The sequence below is a fragment of the Anguilla rostrata genome, chromosome 11, assembly GCF_018555375.3.
Source record: "Anguilla rostrata isolate EN2019 chromosome 11, ASM1855537v3, whole genome shotgun sequence".
Lineage (NCBI taxonomy): Eukaryota > Metazoa > Chordata > Actinopteri > Anguilliformes > Anguillidae > Anguilla > Anguilla rostrata.
The window spans coordinates 32,050,854-32,071,141 of NC_057943.1; the positions used below are offsets into that span (position 1 = coordinate 32,050,854).

Below are 20,288 nucleotides of genomic sequence, written 5' to 3' on the forward strand. Positions count from 1 at the left end.
GGGGGACTGACGCTCCGGCGGCGGGGCTGGCGCTAAATGACTAGCCGAAGCTCCCGGGGCAGCCTGGCGCTGGCAGAGACATCTGCTCCGTGCCAGCGCCGAGTGCGCCGACCTGTTAAATATAGCGCGGCGGAGCGCTTGTTTACATTAGCCGCCGCCAGGCTAATTCATCACGGCTCCCGCGCCGCGCTATTTACGGCAGCGGGCAGCCGCTTACACAGCCGGGCCGCCATCCGGGGACCGAGGCGCTGCCAGTTACCCCCCCCCGCCTCCCGCTCCTTTTCATTATTTTATTTTATTTATCTTTTTTTTTTACTTCTTCATCTCGTTCCATCCCGTACCTTTATCTGCCCGTCGTAACTGAGATCAGCGAGCGGTGGTGGAGTTTATGTGCGGGATGAGGCCCGCAGACCTGCAGGAAGCCGGGTAATCTCAGGGGGATTCTGGGTAAAGGCGGGACGGCGGCGCGGGGGGAGCGTGCCGTGGCGGTGCACACCGACCGCTCGCAGCACGCGTGGAGTAGCGCGCGTGTGTGTGTTTGAGCGCGTGGCACATTACGTAACAAGCTCTCTTCGGATAAACCAAACACCTGCAAGTTAGGAATGAAAGTGCAGCATCACCGTCGCCACGGTGCGCAAGGTTGCAGCATGCGACACACTTAACTGAACAGCAGTGCGTTTAACCTGCATTGTTTTACCTGCATGCAGGTGGGGGAGGTGGGGGGAGGGCAGCAGCGTTTGAGTTCCTTTGTGAAGGCCTTTCCGGAAGAATCAAAACAACAGAACGACAGCGGGCTTTGTGAGTGCCGAGAGTGGGGGTAGGGGTGGTGGGTGGGAGTCAGGCGTGCGAGGGTGGCTGTTTCTCATTGTTGCTGAACCTGTCCTGTAGCTTAGCAGTCTGTCTGTAATCTGATCCCCGGTCTGTGCGACTGACTTCTAGAAACCAGTGCTCTAGGACTCTGGCCAATTGTTTATCATGATAAAATGCATATCAAGATACAAGGTAGGTTGACATTGCAGTAGGTATCGCAATAGGCCACAATGTACAATACCAGTAGATGCCTGTAAATGGAGCAGGAGTGATGTTGGGCTTCATTTCAAACAAATGGCAACTAGGGCTGGGCAATATACTTTCCTTTCTTTTCATTTTTTCTCTCTTTAATTTTACCTGTTGTCATACTAAATATCCGAACTTCAGAGGCCGTGTGAAATGCTTCTGGAGAAAAAAACGTTACCACTATTGGATGTTGATAAGACAGCCAATCAGCAGCAAGGTCATAAATCTTCAGTGTGATTATGGGATGTGTTTTTGTTATTCACATGGAAGCTGCAAGGCCTTGCTGCTGATTGGCCGTCTTATCAACACTCAATAGATAACAGTGGTAATGTTTTTTCTCAGAAAATATTTCACACAGCCTCTGAAATTTGGATGGCATGAGGTATAATTAAAGAAAATAAGATGAAAAGGAAGGCCACACACCACACAGTGGTGATGATCGTTATTGCATTCGATAATTGCCCTTGCAGTATATCGCCCAGCCCTAATGGCAATTATAAGAACGAAAAAGAGGCGGGAAATAAGGGTGTGGTCCGCAGGCCGTGTCGGTGGAGGGGGGCGTGGCCTCTCAGAGAGTCCACGGCGATTGGCAGGTGCACACCTCCGCCATTAGCCGTCTCTGCAGAACTACTGACCCAAAGCTCGGATCAACATGCCTCCCTTCAAGCCAAAGGCCAGTGCCAAACTGCCTTTTTTCCGAGGGAGGAGCCAAAGTGCATGTTGCCGTGGAGACTGAAGGCCCGCCCCTCTCTTCTCTCCCTCTCTCTGCAGAGCAGATACGGAGCCGGTGAGCGAGGCGTCAGCGTTCGGCTTCCTCCAGGCGCCAGTCCCGACGGGAAAAGACTGCTGTCAGCTGGGGTGAGCTGCACCTTAAACTCACTGAACTCTGAGCTCACTATGAGCACACTCTGAGCACACTCTGAGCACACTCTGAGCTCACTATGAGCACACTCTGAGCTCACTCTGAGCACACTCTGAGCACACTCTGAGCTCACTATGAGCACACTCTGAGCACACTCTGAGCTCACTCTGAGCACACTCTGAGCACACTCTGAGCTCACTCTGAGCTCACTCTGAGCACACTCTGAGCTCACTATGAGCACACTCTGAGCACAATGCACAAATTCTGAGCACACTCTGAGCTCACTATGAGCACACTCTGAGCACAATGCACAAATTCTGAGCACACTCTGAGCACACTCTGAGCTCACTATGAGCTCACTCTGAGCACACTCTGAGCACACTCTGAGCTCACTATGAGCACACTCTGAGCACAATGCACAAATTCTGAGCACACTCTGAGCACACTCTGAGCAAACTCTGAGCACACTCTGAGCACACTCTGAGCACACTCTGAGCAAACTCTGAGCACACTCTGAGCACACTCTGAGCACACTCTGAGCAAACTCTGAGCACACTCTGAGCTCACTCTGAGCACAATGCACAAATTCTGAGCACACTCTGAGCACACTCTGAGCAAACTCTGAGCAAACTCTGAGCACACTCTGAGCAAACTCTGAGCACACTCTGAGCTCACTCTGAGGACACTGCGCAAACTCTCACTAAACTCACCGAACTCTGAGCAAACTCTGAGCTCACTCTCAGCACACTGCGCAAACCCTCACTAAACTCACTCACCACTTTTAGGAGGTGGGCCACATCCAGATTGGCCATCTGCTAACTTCCCATTTTGTCACATAGAATCTGTTTTTGGGACAGTATTGCTTATGTATGTGCTCAGAAGGGCATTATGTACAACTATTCCAACCTCACACCTTACCGAAGGCATGCAGTCTGTCCGCAGTCTTCCTTTCTTCTTAACTTTTGGTTACATATTTCTGCGTGAATTTTAAGGATTTTTGTATTACAGGTTCACTGAAATATCAACACAGCTATGCTTACGCCGCGCAAGGTTAATTACAGTGTAGAAGCACGACTGAGATTGAATGAACCCTCGCAGCACACACAAGTACAGAAGGCCTACTGTAAAATGGCGGACAGCCAAACAGCCTTCAGACGCACTGCAGGCTGAGTACAGTCAAAAGGCATAACAGTTATATGCCTAAAAGCCTGCTGATATACGCTCATGGTTCTGCCTGCTCACTTATTCATTCTCGGGGGGGGGGGGGCTCAGTGTAAATTCATCTGTCAGCCGTACCCTCTGAATCAAATCTGAATTGTGCAATACTGTCGGTCACGCTTTTTGTTTTTTTTCAAAACTTTAATTACAATGGAGATTGTATTGATTGTATTTGAGACCACACACCCTGAGTCGTTCATCAAGTGGTGGGCTGCTAGCGAGGCACTTCCACAAGCCCGTCTTGCTCCCGGAGCCAAAGATTCATCCGTTATCTAAAGTGAATATTACACCACTTTTCTGTGCAGAGGGTGCATACAAATCATCACAACGAGCTGGGTGGGAGCCAGGAGCCAAGGGTAGCAAATGTGTCCTCCTGTGCGTTTGCTTAATATTTCATCTGCTGAGTAAGGAAAGACGCTGGTAAATTTGGGTCTGCGCCTCGTAATGACGACGCCACGCGCGTGACGCGCTAATGCTAGCTATCGACGGAAGAGACACAAAACATACTCTATGATCCAAATGCAGTACTGATACACGAGGGCCAGAGTTGTTAAAGGCTAGTTTGTTACAGGCCCTTTACCTGGTTGAGCTGTGTTTTTTTTATCGTGATTCTACACTTTCAGATCCCTTTTGAGAGTATATCCTGCAAAGAATAAACATGCTCATAAAAAGTAAGAAAGCGGAAGACGCGCGAAAGAGAGAACTGAAGACCTGTTTCCATTGTTGCGGTCGTAAATATCTGGCACGGCGCAGCTGAACTAGCTTTCCTTCGGCGCGCGCCTCCTCCTCTTCGACGCCGTGAAGGAAGGGAGACGGGGCGGCAGACCGCAGTACAGTACGCCAGTTACGCGCGGAGAGGAAACCAGAAGTTTTTCCACGGGGGTTTTATCAGATGCTGCGGTGCGCGGGGGGGGGGGGGGGGGCGAGGCCTCGCTAACCGGCAGTCACCTGGCGCGCTCCGTCTGCGCTCAGCGGTGTTTAGTGGTGTTCAGTTCAGTTAGCGCTGGCTCCCTCGCTGCGGCCAGGCCCCTCGGCCGGGCCGACCTTGCCTTCCTCTGCCCGCTCTCTTTCATTCTTTTGTTCCTCCGCCCGCCGAAGCCTTTCTTTTTTTCTTTTTTTTTGCACGGAGGCGTTCGCGGCCGCTTTGAAAGCCGGGGGGAGCGTGCCCGTGTCACTTCCTCTCGCCCGTGCCCGCGAGTGAAGAGAACCCGCGGTTGGCTTCGGTTGGTTAAACTGTAAAACTGGCCGCCCAGGTGTACGCTCGCTGCGAAGGAGTCTTTTTTTTGGGTGAGAGGTCGTTTGGGTGAATAGGTGGCTCGTCGCAGGTGCAGCTCAAACGTGACACCTTCTCAGATTACAGTGGGGGGGGGGTGACCAACCCGTTTTCACAGTGAACCCTTTCAGGAACACTAAGCAAACAGACATGCATCATTGTGCACCAGCATTTGTAATGTAAAGCATTTCAATACACTAGTTTGCCTGTTCATGAGGCAAGAAACCCCACCCTGAAGACACGGCACACCTTAAACTGTACACATCTCATTGTACAGCTGTGCTTGCTGACACAAGTCAGGTTATGGACACTATTTGAGGATTACACAGCACTGTTGAAACCCCTCACATTCCAGGCAGAAACACATGACCTTCCGAGCCAAAACTACACAGCTGCTCTGCATTTACACATCGAGTCAACCGTACCGAGTAATATCTACTGGATTACTCATCTTGAACAAAGTAGAGGTTCTATCCTGTGTAAGTTGCATCATTGGCAGGACTACACTGTATGTTCTCACTGCTGTAATTAAAGCTTTGCTGTTGAGGTGCTTTTGGCAGAGAGTTTAAAATGGGGGCTGTCATCATATTCACTGGAATCTGGCAGACGCTCGTATGCAGAGTTACAGTGCAAACGCAAGTGCAAAGATCAGGGGTCGAAGTTCAGTGATTCCCTAGAGGAGGAACATCATGTGAACACTACACTAACCCTTCTGAATTCGTTCTGACGTGCTTTAATGGAAACTGTGTTATTTAGGGGCATAATAACAGACTCCATTAGGCCTCGCCTTGACAGTGAAGATATTAATGTATTAATGTGCTCTCCATGGAAACAAAACTTTGTCCCGCTGCCCCCCCCCTACCCCCCTTCACTCAACCCTCCATTTTAAGAACTCCAAATCACTTTGTTTTTCATCTGAGTATGCATCTTTTCCAGTCTCTCTTTTTTGGTTTTGATATAGTACCTATGCTGAAAATGGGTGATTCATGAAAATACCGGTTGTATATTACTCCAGTTTATTTATACTCTCATTGGATTTCACACACACTTCTCAGAAAACACCAGGTGGTGGAGCATTGCTCTCTGAAAACTTTGGGGAAACTTTTGCAAGCTTAAGTTTTGTCGGAGCTTGCGTCAGTTAAATCCTCTCCCCTCTTGAGAATTGCCTGATATGTTTTGCTGCTCCACTCTGTGGGGTTAGAGAGTCTTAGCACGTCGAAAATGTGGCTCCACGGGCTAATGTTGTATTTTGGCACCATCAATCAACTCCGCATGCAAATGGTATCAGGGAGTATCTCAAAAGATTTTATTAGAAAAAGCCCCCTGTTATCGAACTGGGAGTTTTAGCCCGTCTGGTTGTCCGATTTCAGGATCAGCCAACGCTCGTAACACAAACAGACTTCCTAGAAAGAAACAAACGGACGGGGGAAAAAAAACAACAACAATAAAGTGCCTTGGTAGCGAGAAAGCAGTACGTACAACAATCACTACTGCTAGCGCGCTGCGCTAGCTCAACCAGCAGAGAGCTCAACCATCCAGGCAGGATTTGGCCAGGATTCCTTATCTAACCGTAGCAGATCCTCAGCTGTTGTGGCCGATGATTGCAGCTTTTACGTGCCCGTGTGCCGTGTGCATCGGAGCAATAAAAACGCTAGCAACAGCGCCATTGTTTGCTTAGGGACCGTCACTCTTTAGTTGCCCTGGTTCCTGTTCCTGCTTTTGGACAAAAACCCTGAAGAGCGCAGTGATAAGTTCTGCTCCCTCAGGATTGAGCAAGTTTTTATTGTTCCCGGTTTAAGTGAGAACCCGTTTAATTATGTAAAAATGACGGTGGAAAAGGCTGTGTGCCTGTGTGCCTGTGTGTGTGTGTGTGTGTGTGTGTGTGTGTGTGTGCGTGTGTGTGAGGGGAGGTGTGGTTTAGGGGATGGGGAAAGGTACTCAAACAGTCATAAATATTGCATGAATCCGATTCTGCACAGAATAACTGAAGTGCCTGTTAATTCCGCTCACTGAGAATGTTATTTTTAGAGGGCTGGCAGAGGCTTTTAAAGTTGCAAGGAATTCGTATTCTCCAGATATATTCCCTTACACCAACCGACACAAAGCTCAGACTCTCATGAAAGGATTCTTTAAAACTGCAACCTGCACAGCTCACTAATACTGTCAGAATCAGATATGCTCGGGCTTCCAAGACACTGTGATCAAATTGAAAGGTCAATGCACATCAGAAAGTACTTGCAGGGTTTCATTAAGAAGTAAAAAAAATGCAAGCATTCACAAGCATATTAAGTATAGGTTTAAGCTATCAAACTGAAGCCGTCCAGCATTTCAAAAGCATATAAAATGGTTTTAAAACTTCTTTGGGAGGGCAGTTTAGTCAAGCTCTCTAAAAGTATGTTGATGGAAGCAGCTGGGTGGGTGGCATATATTCTTCCTAGTTATATATAATGCACCTGGCTAATCAGAAACCCCTGTGAAGCCATTTGTCCCAAACATTATGGTGCCCTGAAATGGGGGATCTATGTGTAAAAAATGTTATAATTTCCTATATGGTGAAACCAAAATGTAGCCTAAAAGTAGCCTCTTACAAAAGCTGAGAATATGGACTTCAACAACATGCAAACTGTTTGATTACAAATCTATAATTGTGGAATACAGAGCCAAATCAAGAAAAAAATATGTCTTTATCCCAAACATTATGGAGGACAATGCAACTGGCTCTGAAAATTCATATTATGTTTTGCTCTTTAAAAAAAAATTTCTCACAAGAACAATTTGGCGACTTCTACAATCATCAATATTACTTTGCCAAATTGCGTTGGTGTCGAAAAATAACAGAAGCCTGCATTCATCTGTACGCCGAAGTTGAGGACAAATTTAATGAATCCACCCAATAGTAAGTGGAAGAATAAATGCACAAGTACGCAAAGAATAGAATGCAGGAATCTTCGGAATGAAGCCAGAAACGTCCTCTGAGCTCCTCTTCGTTCCTAAAAGTATTTTCGGGCTTAGCCACGGCGCTAACTTTGACAGCCATCTTGAATTCCATCTCCTACGCTGACCCCTCTGGCACTTGATGGTATTTAAAGAACCCTTTGCAGGTGACACGGAACAACAGATTCCGCACAGTCTAATGCGGCGGATATTAAGGGCTCTTCCCCTTGCTCGACCGGTAGATCTGAATGTTTAATGAAAATAAACAGCCTGTCATAGAGCGAGCGGCTGATGTGTGTCTCGCGGTGGGTCTTCGTTATGGGGTAATTCCGCTCTAATGAGACGCGATTGTCACGACGGATGAACGGGGCATTAAGAGCATGTTAATTAATCAGGTCGCAAATTATTCAAATCCAGCCGACGGAGCCCTCTGTAGTAGGAAAGGAGAAAGAAACAGCATCGCGGCTGAACGCTTCTGTCCGCACGCTCGCTTTACGAGGCACTCCAGGGCGGGGCGTTTCGCTGGACGTGCCAATCAATCGAACCTGATGAGGTCACAAAGCTGTGATGTGATGTGACTGGCGTGTCCATCCAAACCCTGCACTATATCTGCATATAAAAATAACTTTTTTTAATATGAATATTTGTGCTTTTTTTTAATGAAGCCATATGGGATCCCTAAAAAAAACGTATAATATGATCATTCTGACAGGAATTACTTGTTGTGAATTACAGTGAAATATGCTACAATTGGACCAAGATGGCATAATAGGTGCAACATTGCTATGGCCCATGTTTTAGACTATTGTCAATGTACAAAAGCCTCTAATGAACATTCAGAACCCAAAGCGACAATCAAGATAAACGCTGTTAGCTACCCAGGTGGATAGCTAGTGATACGCTATCTCAAACCTTTCACTTGGATCTAGAGGGGTAGTACTGTTTTTCAAGTTTCCTGCTTCCTTGCTTGTTTTTAACCTCATCTGTCTTGAATTAAGACTGATCTGGATTCCATCAATTTTTGTTTTTAACTTTCACTCAAAGTTTCAAGGTTTAGTTTTTATCTTTGCTATCACAGTTTGGAAACTTCAGAAGTCATCAAAATTTACCCACCGGACTGTGTTTGAAAAGAACTTGCATTTGAAGATAATTTAAGTAAAATTTAAGAATTGTTGAGTAAGTCACATCTTAAATCCATACATCTATATGTATGTGTAGATGTATGTATGTATGCATATATATGTGTATGTATGTACAGTATGAATGTATGTATGTTTGTCTTTCTGAGAGTGAGACAGATTTTGTTTGAATCGTGCTGTATTTTGCTTTACACAGAAACAACCTGAATTGCAATGTCCCTTTTTATTTGCAGTACTTGGTTCTCTGATATCTACAAATAAAATAGAAGACAAACTAGGATGAAGCTGAGTGAGAGCCACAGAGAGAGAGAGAGAGCGAGAGGGAGAGGCAGAGAGAGAAAGAAAGAGAGACAGAATTGCATCTATCTATTAATGCGGCATACATATTGCATGAGCTCCAGCCCCACTAAGTAGATGGCATTACTTCCACTGTGCGAGTATATTATTTTTGAACTGTGTCTTGTTTATGGTGAGGCGTGACCTTGTTCCAGTCAGCCTCTCCCTCCATCACGGCCAATCTGGGAAATCTCCGGGCTGCGGTCCCCGCTGAACAATTATAATGTAAAGCAATCCAAATGGAGATGTTTGTAGAAAACAACATGTGTGTAATTAAGGCTTAATGAGCTGTTGTCCACGGTGGAATGCGCAATTAGATTTGTAATAGAAAACTCTGCCGGCATGCCAGGCCTGCTTACAAAGCAGAGCGGGTGAAAGATGTGTGTATATATATATATATATACACTTCTCTGTGGTGAGCGTGAAATAATGCCCATGCTGACAGCAGGCAGCCAGGGATGAGTTTGGCGGTTATACGGAAGGGCCCGGAAGGGCCAGTATGCACCTAGCGCAGAGCGGAGTAGGAGGGTTTAGAGTGGGTGTGCTCCCTGATGTAAATTCAGTACATCGCAATATAAACATATGTCGTGTTTTTTTTTTTTTTTAAAAGCAAGTCAGTAATTTCTGTATTTCTATGTCTTGAATATACAGTATATGAATATATTGTAGTACATTCTCTGTACATTCCATTTCCTTGGTTAAAAGGAATACGGTCTGGAGGAGAGGTGAGAGCTGCTTTGTCCCAGGTAGCGCCCTCTGGTCTGAGCTCACAGCTGTAAGCCGGTTGTGACTGTCCTACCTGTGTGAACGCAAACCGCCATCATGTTGAGAAGGGGAGAGGGAGAGAGAGAGAGAGAGAAAAAGGGAGAGGGAGAGAGATGGGCCATGGAAGGGAAATGAACAGGTATGTGACACTGTTGTTTTTTATAAGGGGGGGGGGGGGGTATTCCATCTGCGTTCAGAGTTAGCGGAAGCCTCATGAATAAATGGAGGCAGTAGCTTGGTTGTTCCTCCCCTTCAGGTGAACGGTGCCTCCACACCTCGCTAACCTCAAGAGCCAGATAGGCTACCTGTGGAAGTATGTGGTTTGAGAGCCAAGGCTTCCTGTCATAGGGACCCCACCTGATTAATTTAGAAAAAATAAAACAGCCACAGATTTGAAATGACAGGGAGGTCAACAGAAAAATAAACAGAGCATGAAATGGAGAGACAGGGAGAGAGAGGACAGACAAGTGAGAGAGTGAAAGAGAACAAGGTGTGGAAGAGAGAAAGGATGAGTGGGAGACAAAGAAAGAGAAGCAGTTGGAGATAAACCGATGGACAGGGAGCAAGAGAGCAAAATGAGACTTGAGAAAGTGGGACAGAAACAGGAATGAGGGAGAGGAATGAGAGATGGAAAAAGAGAAGGAACAGGGTGACAGGCACACAGGAAGAGATGTGGAGAAAGGGGGAGAGAATTGATTGCAAAGATGCCTGCCTGAGAAGGAGTTGCTTCTCCAAGAGACTGCCCTTGGAATCCACCCTTTGAGTGGCACCGTGATATAGCGCAAGGGCTTGTAACTGAGCTAATGGAAGGAGGGAGAGGCGTTTAGAGGCCTTTATATCAGCGGGGCTACTCCATGACAGGCCCACTGCGAGGAGCACGGCGCTTAAATAAATGAAACAGTCCACGTGTTGTCAGAGCCAGGGTCGTTGTGGCGGCCAGTGTAAAGGGTGGGCTTGGAAACAAAAGAAACTCCCTGTCAAAAGGCAAAACGTTCCTCTGCCCTTACAACGCCCCCCGAGATATTTGCTTACCGTACCGTGGAAACCGTGATTCCATAAAAGGGAACAACGTTCTGGCCTGGCCCGGCTCGACTGGTCCACGTGAAAGCTTCGGTTTCTGTGTCCCGTATCCACGTACCCTTAAAAACCGAAAGGAACATTTAAGAGAGGGGAAAAGTTTCTTCATGCAGTTTGTGTTTATCAAGACCAATGTGTCTGATAAATGGTATCGTGTGAGGGAGGTGGTGGCCATTCATATTTAATCCTGTGTCTCAATGCTTCTCAGTGGAAACTTCGGGCTTGATGAGGATGTAGCATTAGAGCAGGACACTTTGGGTGTGATGAGGGTGTATCATTAGGAATGAGCTAGCGTAACTCTTTGGGTGTGGTGAGGATGTAGCATTAGAATGAGCGAGCAGAACTCTTTGGTTGTGCTGAGGATGTACCATTGTAATACGTGAGGAGAGCTCTTGGATCTCTCAGCTGTGTCAGTATACTCTGCCTCTGGTAGCTGTAGATCTCTTCCTCTTTATTACTGCAGTAATCTTATGGAATTTGCCAGTGTCTCTCTCTGGCCGTTTCGATTGAATGTATTTGCATTTTAAGCACGACCAAGCCTTGCCCTTGCTCGTCCATATTTATTTTTTATTTTTTACTCATCTTCTCTTGGCAGGGAAATTACTGTGTGACCATCCTCGAATTGCAGCCTGGGAAAATGAGTGGTTAGCAGAGTCCAGTGGAAAGAGCTGAGTGTTAGGAAGGACCTGTGTGCATACGCGTTTTCCTCCCAGCACTGTCTGTGTTCCTAAAGGCAAACCCCAAAACTCTCTCTGTCCCCCTGATTAAACGCACTCCAATGTTAAAATGGCGGCAGTTGAAATTCGATGATTAACATGTGAATGCTTATCGCTGGGTGAGACTGAGGACCAGACACAAGGCTTCTCTGTGTGCTTGGAAAAATGAAGTTTCTTTGTCTGGAAAGAAAAAATGTATTGTAGTGTAGCTTCCGTGTCAGGTGGACTTAAATCTGATGGATCAGGTGGACTTAAATTTGGTGGATCTGGTAGATTTAAATGTGCTGGAACAGGTGGATTTAAATCTGGCCGATCAAGTGGACTTAAATCTGGCAACCATTTCATGCTGCGCTTGGAAGGTTAGAAGTCTGTGTAAAAGTCTTGTGGTTAAAAGACTGTGATTGGTCAAGATGTCAGAGGTGGGAGGGGTCTGAGGTTCGGCATTGGAAGCGCCCTGATCCCTGCTCTCACACTGCTTCATTTCACTCAGAACAGCTGTGTTAAACATCAAACTGTTCTCTCCTCAGGAGGTGGGTGTTGCTGCCTGTAAGGTTTAATTTTTTGCTGTCTGTTGCTTTGAAGCAGCCTACTCTGTCACCTGTTTAATTGAACTGTGCTACAGTAATAAAGGTGAATGCTCATTTTGATGTACTTTTGTGGGGTTATTTTATTTCTTTTTTTATTTTTATTTCATTTTTTCTGTTTTTTTATGCTGTTATCACTCATGCAGGGAGAGAGAGAAAAAGCAACAGAGACAGAGGAAGATAGAGAGGTATAGTGAGAAACTACGGAGCCTCAAATGTACGTCAGCTAGCAAAGTAACCTAGAGCAGACACAGACGAGCAAACTGATTTGCTACCATCTTGAGTCTGTATGTCAGTTAACAAAGTAATCTAGTATTTACGTATTTTAGACTTGTACTTGGTTTGAGAGGCGATGTGGGCACATCTAGCGATGGAACTTCTCACTTGACGTTGATAGCATTATGCTAATTCGCCTGCACACAGAACCAATGTATCTATGTTGGGCTAAATGGCCTGTTCTCGTCATTATGTTACATTAAGGGCACACACACCATTCACTCACCATTCACTCGCACATACCTATGGGCAATTTAGAGTCTTTTATGTCCTCATGCAGTACTGATATTCAAATTTTATCAACATGTTTAATACATATGTTTAGGAAAAATCGGGAAGGGGGAGCCATATTTATGACAGCAAATCCAAAGCGACAGCGTCTTTAAGAACTTGTTCCCACAAGAAACAGATGTCCTTCCCACAAGATTCAGATCTCGCACGCACAAGATACAGATGTTGTTCCCACAAGATAACATCTTGTGCGCACAAGATAAAAAAATAACATTTTAGAAACAGAGAGAGAGAGGTAGAGATAGTGTGGTTGAGAGATGAGAGAGGTAGAGAAATAGAGTTGGATACATAAGTAGAGAGCGAGGGAGACAGAGAAAGAGAGATGATAGGGAGGTAGAGAGAAAGAGAGGTAGATGGGGTAGAGAGAGAGGTGTGGAGAGATGGATTGAGAGGTAGAGAGAGATAGAGAGAGGAGTAGAGAGATGGATTGAGAGGTAGAGAGAGAGAACCCCATTGTGTTCTCTTGAGCTCATAACATGTGACCTTTGTGCTCTCACAGCTCAACCCTCAGCATGCTCTCATTATGAAGCCATTCAGATACACACACATTGTCTCTCTCACACGCACACACAGAATACACACACACTGTACACACACACTCACACACAAACACAGTACACACACACACACACACATTGTCTCTCTCACACGCACACACAGAATACACACACACTGTACACACACACTCACACACAAACACAGTACACACACACACACACACACATTGTCTCTCTCACACGCACACACAGTACACACACACAGAGTACACACACTCACACACAAACACAGTACACACACACACACACACACACATTGTCTCTCTCACACGCACACACAGTACACACACACAGAGTACACACATTCACACACAAACACAGTACACACACACAGAGTACACACACTCACACACAAACACAGTACACACACACACACACACACACACACACACGCATTGTCTCTCACACGCACACACAGAATACACACACACTGTACACACACACTCACACACAAACACAGTACACACACACACACTCACACACATTGTCTCTCTCACACGCACACACAGAATACACACACACACACACACACACACACATTGTCTCTCTCACACGCACACACAGAATACACACACTGTACACACACATTCACACACAAACACAGTACACACACACAGAGTACACACACTCACACACAAACCCAGTACACACACACCCAGCCACACACAGTAAATACACACACACACAAACAGTACATATGCACTCACACAAACCCAGTACACACACACCCAGTCACACGCAGCACACACACACAAATGCAGTACACACACACACAGTACACACATACAGCCACCCACACGCAGTACACACACACCACGCACTGCACACTTACACGCACACACACAGACGCACACCCCACGCATTACACCCGCGAAACACAAAAGCAACACGAGCATTCTGCAGCAGGCCACCTTTTTTTTTTTTTTTTTTTTTTTTACAGCATTCCATCGTAGCTCTCAACTGAAGTGCTTTTATTTTACTCAGAATTCAGCACCGGAGTGTACACATGCCCCAGTGCAGGAAGATGAGGAGGAAGATGAGGAGCTGATTGCGCAGAAATGTGAATCAGTAGAGTCTTTCTGATGAGCCAGCGAACGGGGGGCATGATAGGTTTGGATCCGACATTAGATTGTACTCGTGAAGCCTGCGTTTTTGGATGGCAGCAGTGCAATCAAAGCGTCGAGGGGGGAGAGAGGGCTTCGCCTAATGACTTGGACTGATGACAAGTGGACCTCGTGATCAGAGCAGGACAAATAAAAATAAAAAAACAAGCAAACAAAAAAAAAAAAAAAGGAACGCAAATAAGAAAAGCTGGCAGAAATACGTGAGCATAAATAGCTGTTTTATTTAACGTTACGCATTATTTCTAATCAGCCTCTGAGCATTCATGCCAAACAAGACTCCGGAACACTGATCCCTAATGGCAATCATCTTTTTTTTTTTTTTTTTTTTTCAAGCCTAATTTATATCTCGATTGTTTTAGAACGCAGGAATATTTTGCTCTCATTGCAAGCGCACTGCCTGGTTTTGGAATGTGACCGATATAATGCGTGTCTGTCTCTTCGGCGTGTGCAACAAATGATTCCAGAGACGCGCTAATGGCTCCTTATGAAAAATACATTCAAAAAAAGATGAAACAATAAAGTCTCATCCGTGAAACTTTGAAAAAAGGAAAGATTAGAAAAAAAAGAGATGAGAAGGATGGGGACGAGCCAGGCAGGGCGGTAGAATTTGACAACTGCGGTAATGGCTCCCCCCAAAATCACAGCGATGACAACTGACAAGCGAAAAAGGGAAGAGAGGCGGTTTTTATCAGGAAGCTGGATGGGGGAATTGATTAGTTAGCATTCAAAAAGGATATGATTGTCAAGGCAGGCACTTGACTTTCAAAGGCGAGGGACAAAAAGAAAGTTCAGATCTCGTGTTGTGGTTGCAGGGGGTGGGGGGAGGAGGGGTGGGGGGGTTGTGGGAGGGGCAGCGGAGGTAGGGATGACGGCTTTGTGAAGCGATGACATGTGAACGCGAAGCCTCGTTTGTGAAGCCTCGGTCTATTCGGTGTCAGTTGCTGAAGTGCTGGGTGGCTAATCAGTTTTGCACTTCGGTCTGCGCCGTGGTAGTTCTCTCAAAAAGGCGCCCCGAAAATGTGGATCTGCCAATAGTGTCCCTCCCCTCCCCCACCCTCCACTTCTGATCCGAGCCCAATGGGGCTCAAAGGTATATTCTCTCATTTTGTTAGGCATTGGGCCTATGTTTACCTCTGTGATGAAGGGTCACATTGGGTACGGGCCTGCTGCCAAACCGGAAGTTTACAATTAGTAGCATAACAACGCTTCTGCCTGCTGTCAAGAACAGTGGTCAACAATGGTGCAAGGCTTCCTGTTTTTGTAGTGTTTAAGCTCAGCTACCAAATTAAAACAGCTGTATTTGGCAGTCAATGAGCAACAAACTTATTATCGTCACATTTAAGCAATGATCGACTGATAATCGGTGCACCAATATTTATTGGCTGATATCCAGCATTTTTAACATATTACGTATCAGCCACTTAATATCGGTATTACCGATATCCCTGTATAAAAGTAAACCGCCAAAACGATACTCACTACTGGTCACAGAGTGAAACAGTGCAAGAGACAACTCTGAGCCACACACCTCGTTTTAACCATGCTGTCTGGCTGGCAGTTCAAGAGAGCTTGCCTTCTCCGCAACCGCGCATTTCCTAAATAGTAGACCAAAAAAAACGCCACCCGCAGCTATTTATTTTCTACCCGTAACTAAGTCTAAAAACTATCCCAATTTGGCGTGAAAACTGCAAACCTGGCATCCCTGTATTCGATTTAAAAGTCATCGAGCCAGCTGCAAAAAGAGACCGTTGGATATGCAAATATCCAAAACAAAGCAAGAAGGGCAGTCTTGCTAGGTGTGTGACGTGACTTTGAACAACCACAAGCCTTCAGCGCCACGTTGTGGATATGAGTCAACTGTAGCGTCTGTAGTTTACCCCACCTCCTTTTGTGGCTGGTTAAATGTCTTCCGGCTTGTTTTGCTTCAGATGGAGGTGTGCCAGAATGAAGACTAAGTTAGCCTCCTGTCGCACTGTTAGTAGCTAGTATTTGTCATTATTATAATCTGGTAGCTGACTGGAAGGACAAACAATAAGTCTACTCTTGAAGACCTAGCAAGAAGGCTACATTATAATAGTCGCGCGATGGTGGCATCACATTGCAACTAGTGATGTCCATCAGGCTTGTTATTTCCGCTGTTATTTGTTATTTCCGCTTATCGGAATCTATCAGGATCTTCAAATTTGGCTAGAGCTTGTCCGGCAGGTTCAGGTCGGGCTTCGATGGGCTCTGGGTTCTTTTCCAGCCCGATGCACATCCTGTTAGTACCTCCAGGTGTCCCCTGAAGGGCAGTTCCTCTGCCCACCAGTTGTTTAGACTCTCTCTATGAGCAGCATTGGTTGCTGAGGGGCATGATTAATGCTGTCATCTAGCCGTCTTTATCGCTGCCCGCATGGCAGACATGCTGCTCTAGGACCCCCACACGCCCTCCTGTTGTGAAAAAAAACTGGTCATTACCTAAGCCTGGCTGGTTTAATTACATCCTCTTACAGATTGGAATCACAGACACCAAAGGAGCAACTAAGGTGAACTAAGAGCCTGAGAGACAGTCATTAGATGTATGGGTTTTGCTCCCCTGGATTCATTTTTTTGTACCTTTTTTTTTTTTTTACAGCAAATGTCTTTTTCACAAAATGTGTTCTAGTTTGACTTATTTCCTTTTTTGGCATGAATGGAAATGACCAGGGGTTTCTTTCCCTGAATCGGGTGAGCGGGTCGGTTTTCTGGTGGGCCGACCACCTGCCGTCACAGCCTGGGACTGAAAGGGATGAGCCGCTGCTCACGGATAGGTCAGCCGTCTGAAGCGGGTTCGTCAGGGTTAACCATCAGCCTTGCGATCGGTGGGATCGGTGGGGGTGGGGCTCTTCTGTTGAGAATGCGGAAGTGGGCGTTTTCGAGGGGAGATGGGAGATTTTTTTCACAGCTGGGACGGAACACATGGTCCAACATATGGTTGTGTTTGAGCTCCAGGATTTGTTGAAAATGTGTTATACAGTAAGGGAAGTTGCCAACTCTCCCCTGTCCCCCCATCTTTTTGTTAATACCAGCATATGCTGGTACCCCCCACCCCCGCCCACTCAAACCAGCACGTCAATGCACATTTTGGATTTTTTGCTGTGCCGTTTGGCTGCAGGGGCGCACCAGCTCAGGACTGGTCAGGTGTTGGGAACTTCTTTAGAATAACAGCTTTGGTAAGGAGATGATCACAGAGAAGCTGGAGATTTTGGCCTCTCGATAGAATAATGGCAAAACGGATTTTCAGAGGGTCATACCAAAGCACTGTATCCGTGCGGAGGACTGCTTGGCAGAACACGGTGTGATTCTGTGGGAACTTTGATTCAGGGGATCAAGGCTACGGCTCGTTACCATGTGCACGCTCAAGCTCGCATTTGCTGTAGCCAGTCTGGGCCAAGCGTGTGTGTGTGTGTATGTGTGTGTCTCTGCTTCCTCACAACGTTTTCATTGCTTCCAGCCACAGATGAGCTTGTGATGTGCCTCAAGTATTGATAAATTGACAGTTTCTTAAAGGATTTTCTCTCCAGCTTAAGAACAAAAGGCATTGCAGATAGGTCACATTTTGGACTAGTATAGAGCAGAGTGCAGGCCTGGTGTGATTCCTTTGAATATGTTAACTTTCTTGTAGTTTGTAGTTCTTACGAAACTTCTTGAGTGTAGCGGTTGCGATATCTCAGAGAAATAACTTACTAGAACTGCAAAGTGCCCCTTTTCACCGAACATTAACTCCTTGTGTAATGCCCCCTTTTTAAGGGGCAAGCCTGCAACTGGCATACCAAAAATAAAATGGTTGCTATTCTTGTACCCTTTTGACTACAGGCATAATCCTGGTCCCTTCTGAAAGGTAACCCTTGGGAGTTTGTTTACTCTCTTACTACATTGGTAACTTTTAGTTCTTGAGGCATTAAGTGTGTAGTTAGCTTGTAGGCGGGCTCATTTTGTTTCAGCGAGTCTACACAAGCTGGGATAATTACATACCTGTGTACACAGTACTTTAGCCTGTAGCAAAGCGCACGACAATGATGATTCCTTCACAGAACTGTAAAGTAAAGAATGGACATTCTATTGATGTTTCTCACATTTTTGGGACTAAAAATTACTATGGACTTTGGTCATTGGATCCTTGCTGTGAGGATACCGACTTTACCATGATTTGTGTTGTCTGTGGATTTCCAAAACTGGAATATCCAGGGGTACTGTAGTTGGGCTAAATTACAGAGGCTATATGTGATCTACACAAGGTCTGGATCTTACTTTTTTCACAGAAGTGGATTTTCATTTGTTCCTTCATGTTTAAATTTTGGTGCAGCTGCTCTTAGTCACAAGTGAAATTAAAATATACACTGTCTATTAGACATAGCCTTGTTTTATAAATGAAATTACAATAGTGAAGATTAATAGTGATTGTGTGTAATAGAGGCTGCAGAGTAGTGCTTATTAGATGGACCTTTTTTCTGTCGGTATTGGCTAAACCTTGTAAAGTAAGATTGAAATTTTCATTTGAATTTTATATACGAATGAACTTTGATCTTTTTTTCTTTCTGCGAGCGTACATTCTGTCCTTTTGATTATTATTTTCAACCAATTTTCCTGAAGGCAGTCTGCAAAATAATGATCCAACAGAATGATTTATAGGGGAAGGGATATGATTTATAAAAATTTACATCACAGGCATCTTCTTTCCCTTGGTAAGCAGTAAATATTGTGAGATAAATGTGTCTGGGACAAGGTCCAAAGTTTTTTCAGAAAGGAGAAAAATCATGCTTTGAGGTATAGTGCAGGCCCTTATACAGCTTAAAGTATTTGAAATTGTGAAACTGTTCACTGTTGCTGTTATGTTGATTCCATTACTGATGCACTAATTTGCTTACAAATTGAGCCAATTGCGATGCGATTGCTGCCTAGTCCCTCAGATGTGCATCCTGTGTTTGGCTTGGCTTCAGCCTAAACCGCAAATACAGCCTGTTTCCCAGAGTGGCTCTCCTGTACGTGTTTCTCCTTATAAATAATAAAAGTTAAAAAATGGCTCTAAAACACAGACATGTTGACTTGCGCTCACAAACAGAATGGTGGCCATCTTGGGTTCTGTTGCATGATGGGAAATGGTGTTTCATTACAATGTGGTAAGATTCAATGTGATCCAAATGAATACTCCCAGTAGCTGCAAGCTTCAGGCCATTGCCTTGAGGCCTCTCTGCTGGAAATAGTGCGGCTGGCTGGCGAGCGGCACTCGCTAACGTCTGCGCGCGTGTTTAGCCGCTTCCCCGCGCCCCGCTGTGGGGTGGGGCGCAGGCCTCAGGCTGAAGGCCAGCGAGCCGGGTGGGCTGATCTGCGTTATCGGCCGTGACGGCCGAGCTTGTTTAACTCCGAATGCCGGAGGTGTGGGAGGACCGCTGGCGCGCAGGCAGGCGGCGATCGATACGGGCAGCGTACTCCGACAGGAAGCATCGTCGATACCGGCTGCACCGCCCGCATGTGCGCGCTGCCGAGAGGTCGGGAGCACACGCAAACAGTCCTGCTGCAGTAGGCAACAAACCCCCCCACCCCCCCGGCGCTCTCCCCCACGGCCGGGACAAGAGAGACATTAGCGCCCGCGGCTGGGGTGCTGGGAAACACCCCACGCGTGCCAACAGCGCTTGTGGGCGGGGTTTTGCGCCGAGCCCTCAACGGTTTCCACCGATCCACCAGCGAGCGGTGGTGAGGAGGGGGGGGCGGAGTTGCTCTTGTCAGGCCCACACACGCTGCCTTTCAGCTCAGAATAACTCCACCCCAACCCCAACCCCCGCCACCCGCCCTCCACGAGACCCCTTTCCTTTTCTGCGTGCCCCTGCCAGAGCGGGGATGTGGGGTCCAACCACAGGAGGGACATAAAGAACTCAGGAGGGGTTTGCGCTGAATTAAGCCGCTAATAAAGCAGCTTGAATCTTTTCAGTTATCCTCCTTTTTTAAAAATCCAGAAAAGAATCCAGAGGGTCATTTTTATTTCACAGGTTTTTTTTTCTGTAAGGTGGTTTTCTGTTTGTATTAGTATTTGATACAGCACTTCTGATGATTCCAGACAAAAA

General features: G+C 46.2%; 1 protein-coding gene and 1 long non-coding RNA gene across 6 annotated transcripts in view; one reads left to right on the top strand and one right to left on the bottom strand.

Annotated features, from left to right (window-relative positions):
• LOC135234617 (TOX high mobility group box family member 2-like) overlaps window positions 1-20,288 on the top strand; it is a 131,927-nt gene that overhangs the window by 49,117 nt on the left and 62,522 nt on the right. For all 5 annotated transcript variants that reach the window (XM_064299411.1, XM_064299414.1, XM_064299413.1 and 2 more), the window contains exon 2: window positions 1,828-1,914. In XM_064299411.1, the coding sequence (XP_064155481.1) occupies window positions 1,828-1,914 (87 nt within the window). The remainder of the gene's footprint in view (window positions 1-1,827; window positions 1,915-20,288) is intronic.
• The window catches only part of LOC135234618 (uncharacterized), an 88,433-nt gene continuing 78,766 nt past the window's right edge, over window positions 10,622-20,288 (bottom strand). The window contains exon 4 of the long non-coding RNA XR_010324152.1: window positions 10,622-10,722. This is a non-coding gene — a long non-coding RNA (uncharacterized LOC135234618). The remainder of the gene's footprint in view (window positions 10,723-20,288) is intronic.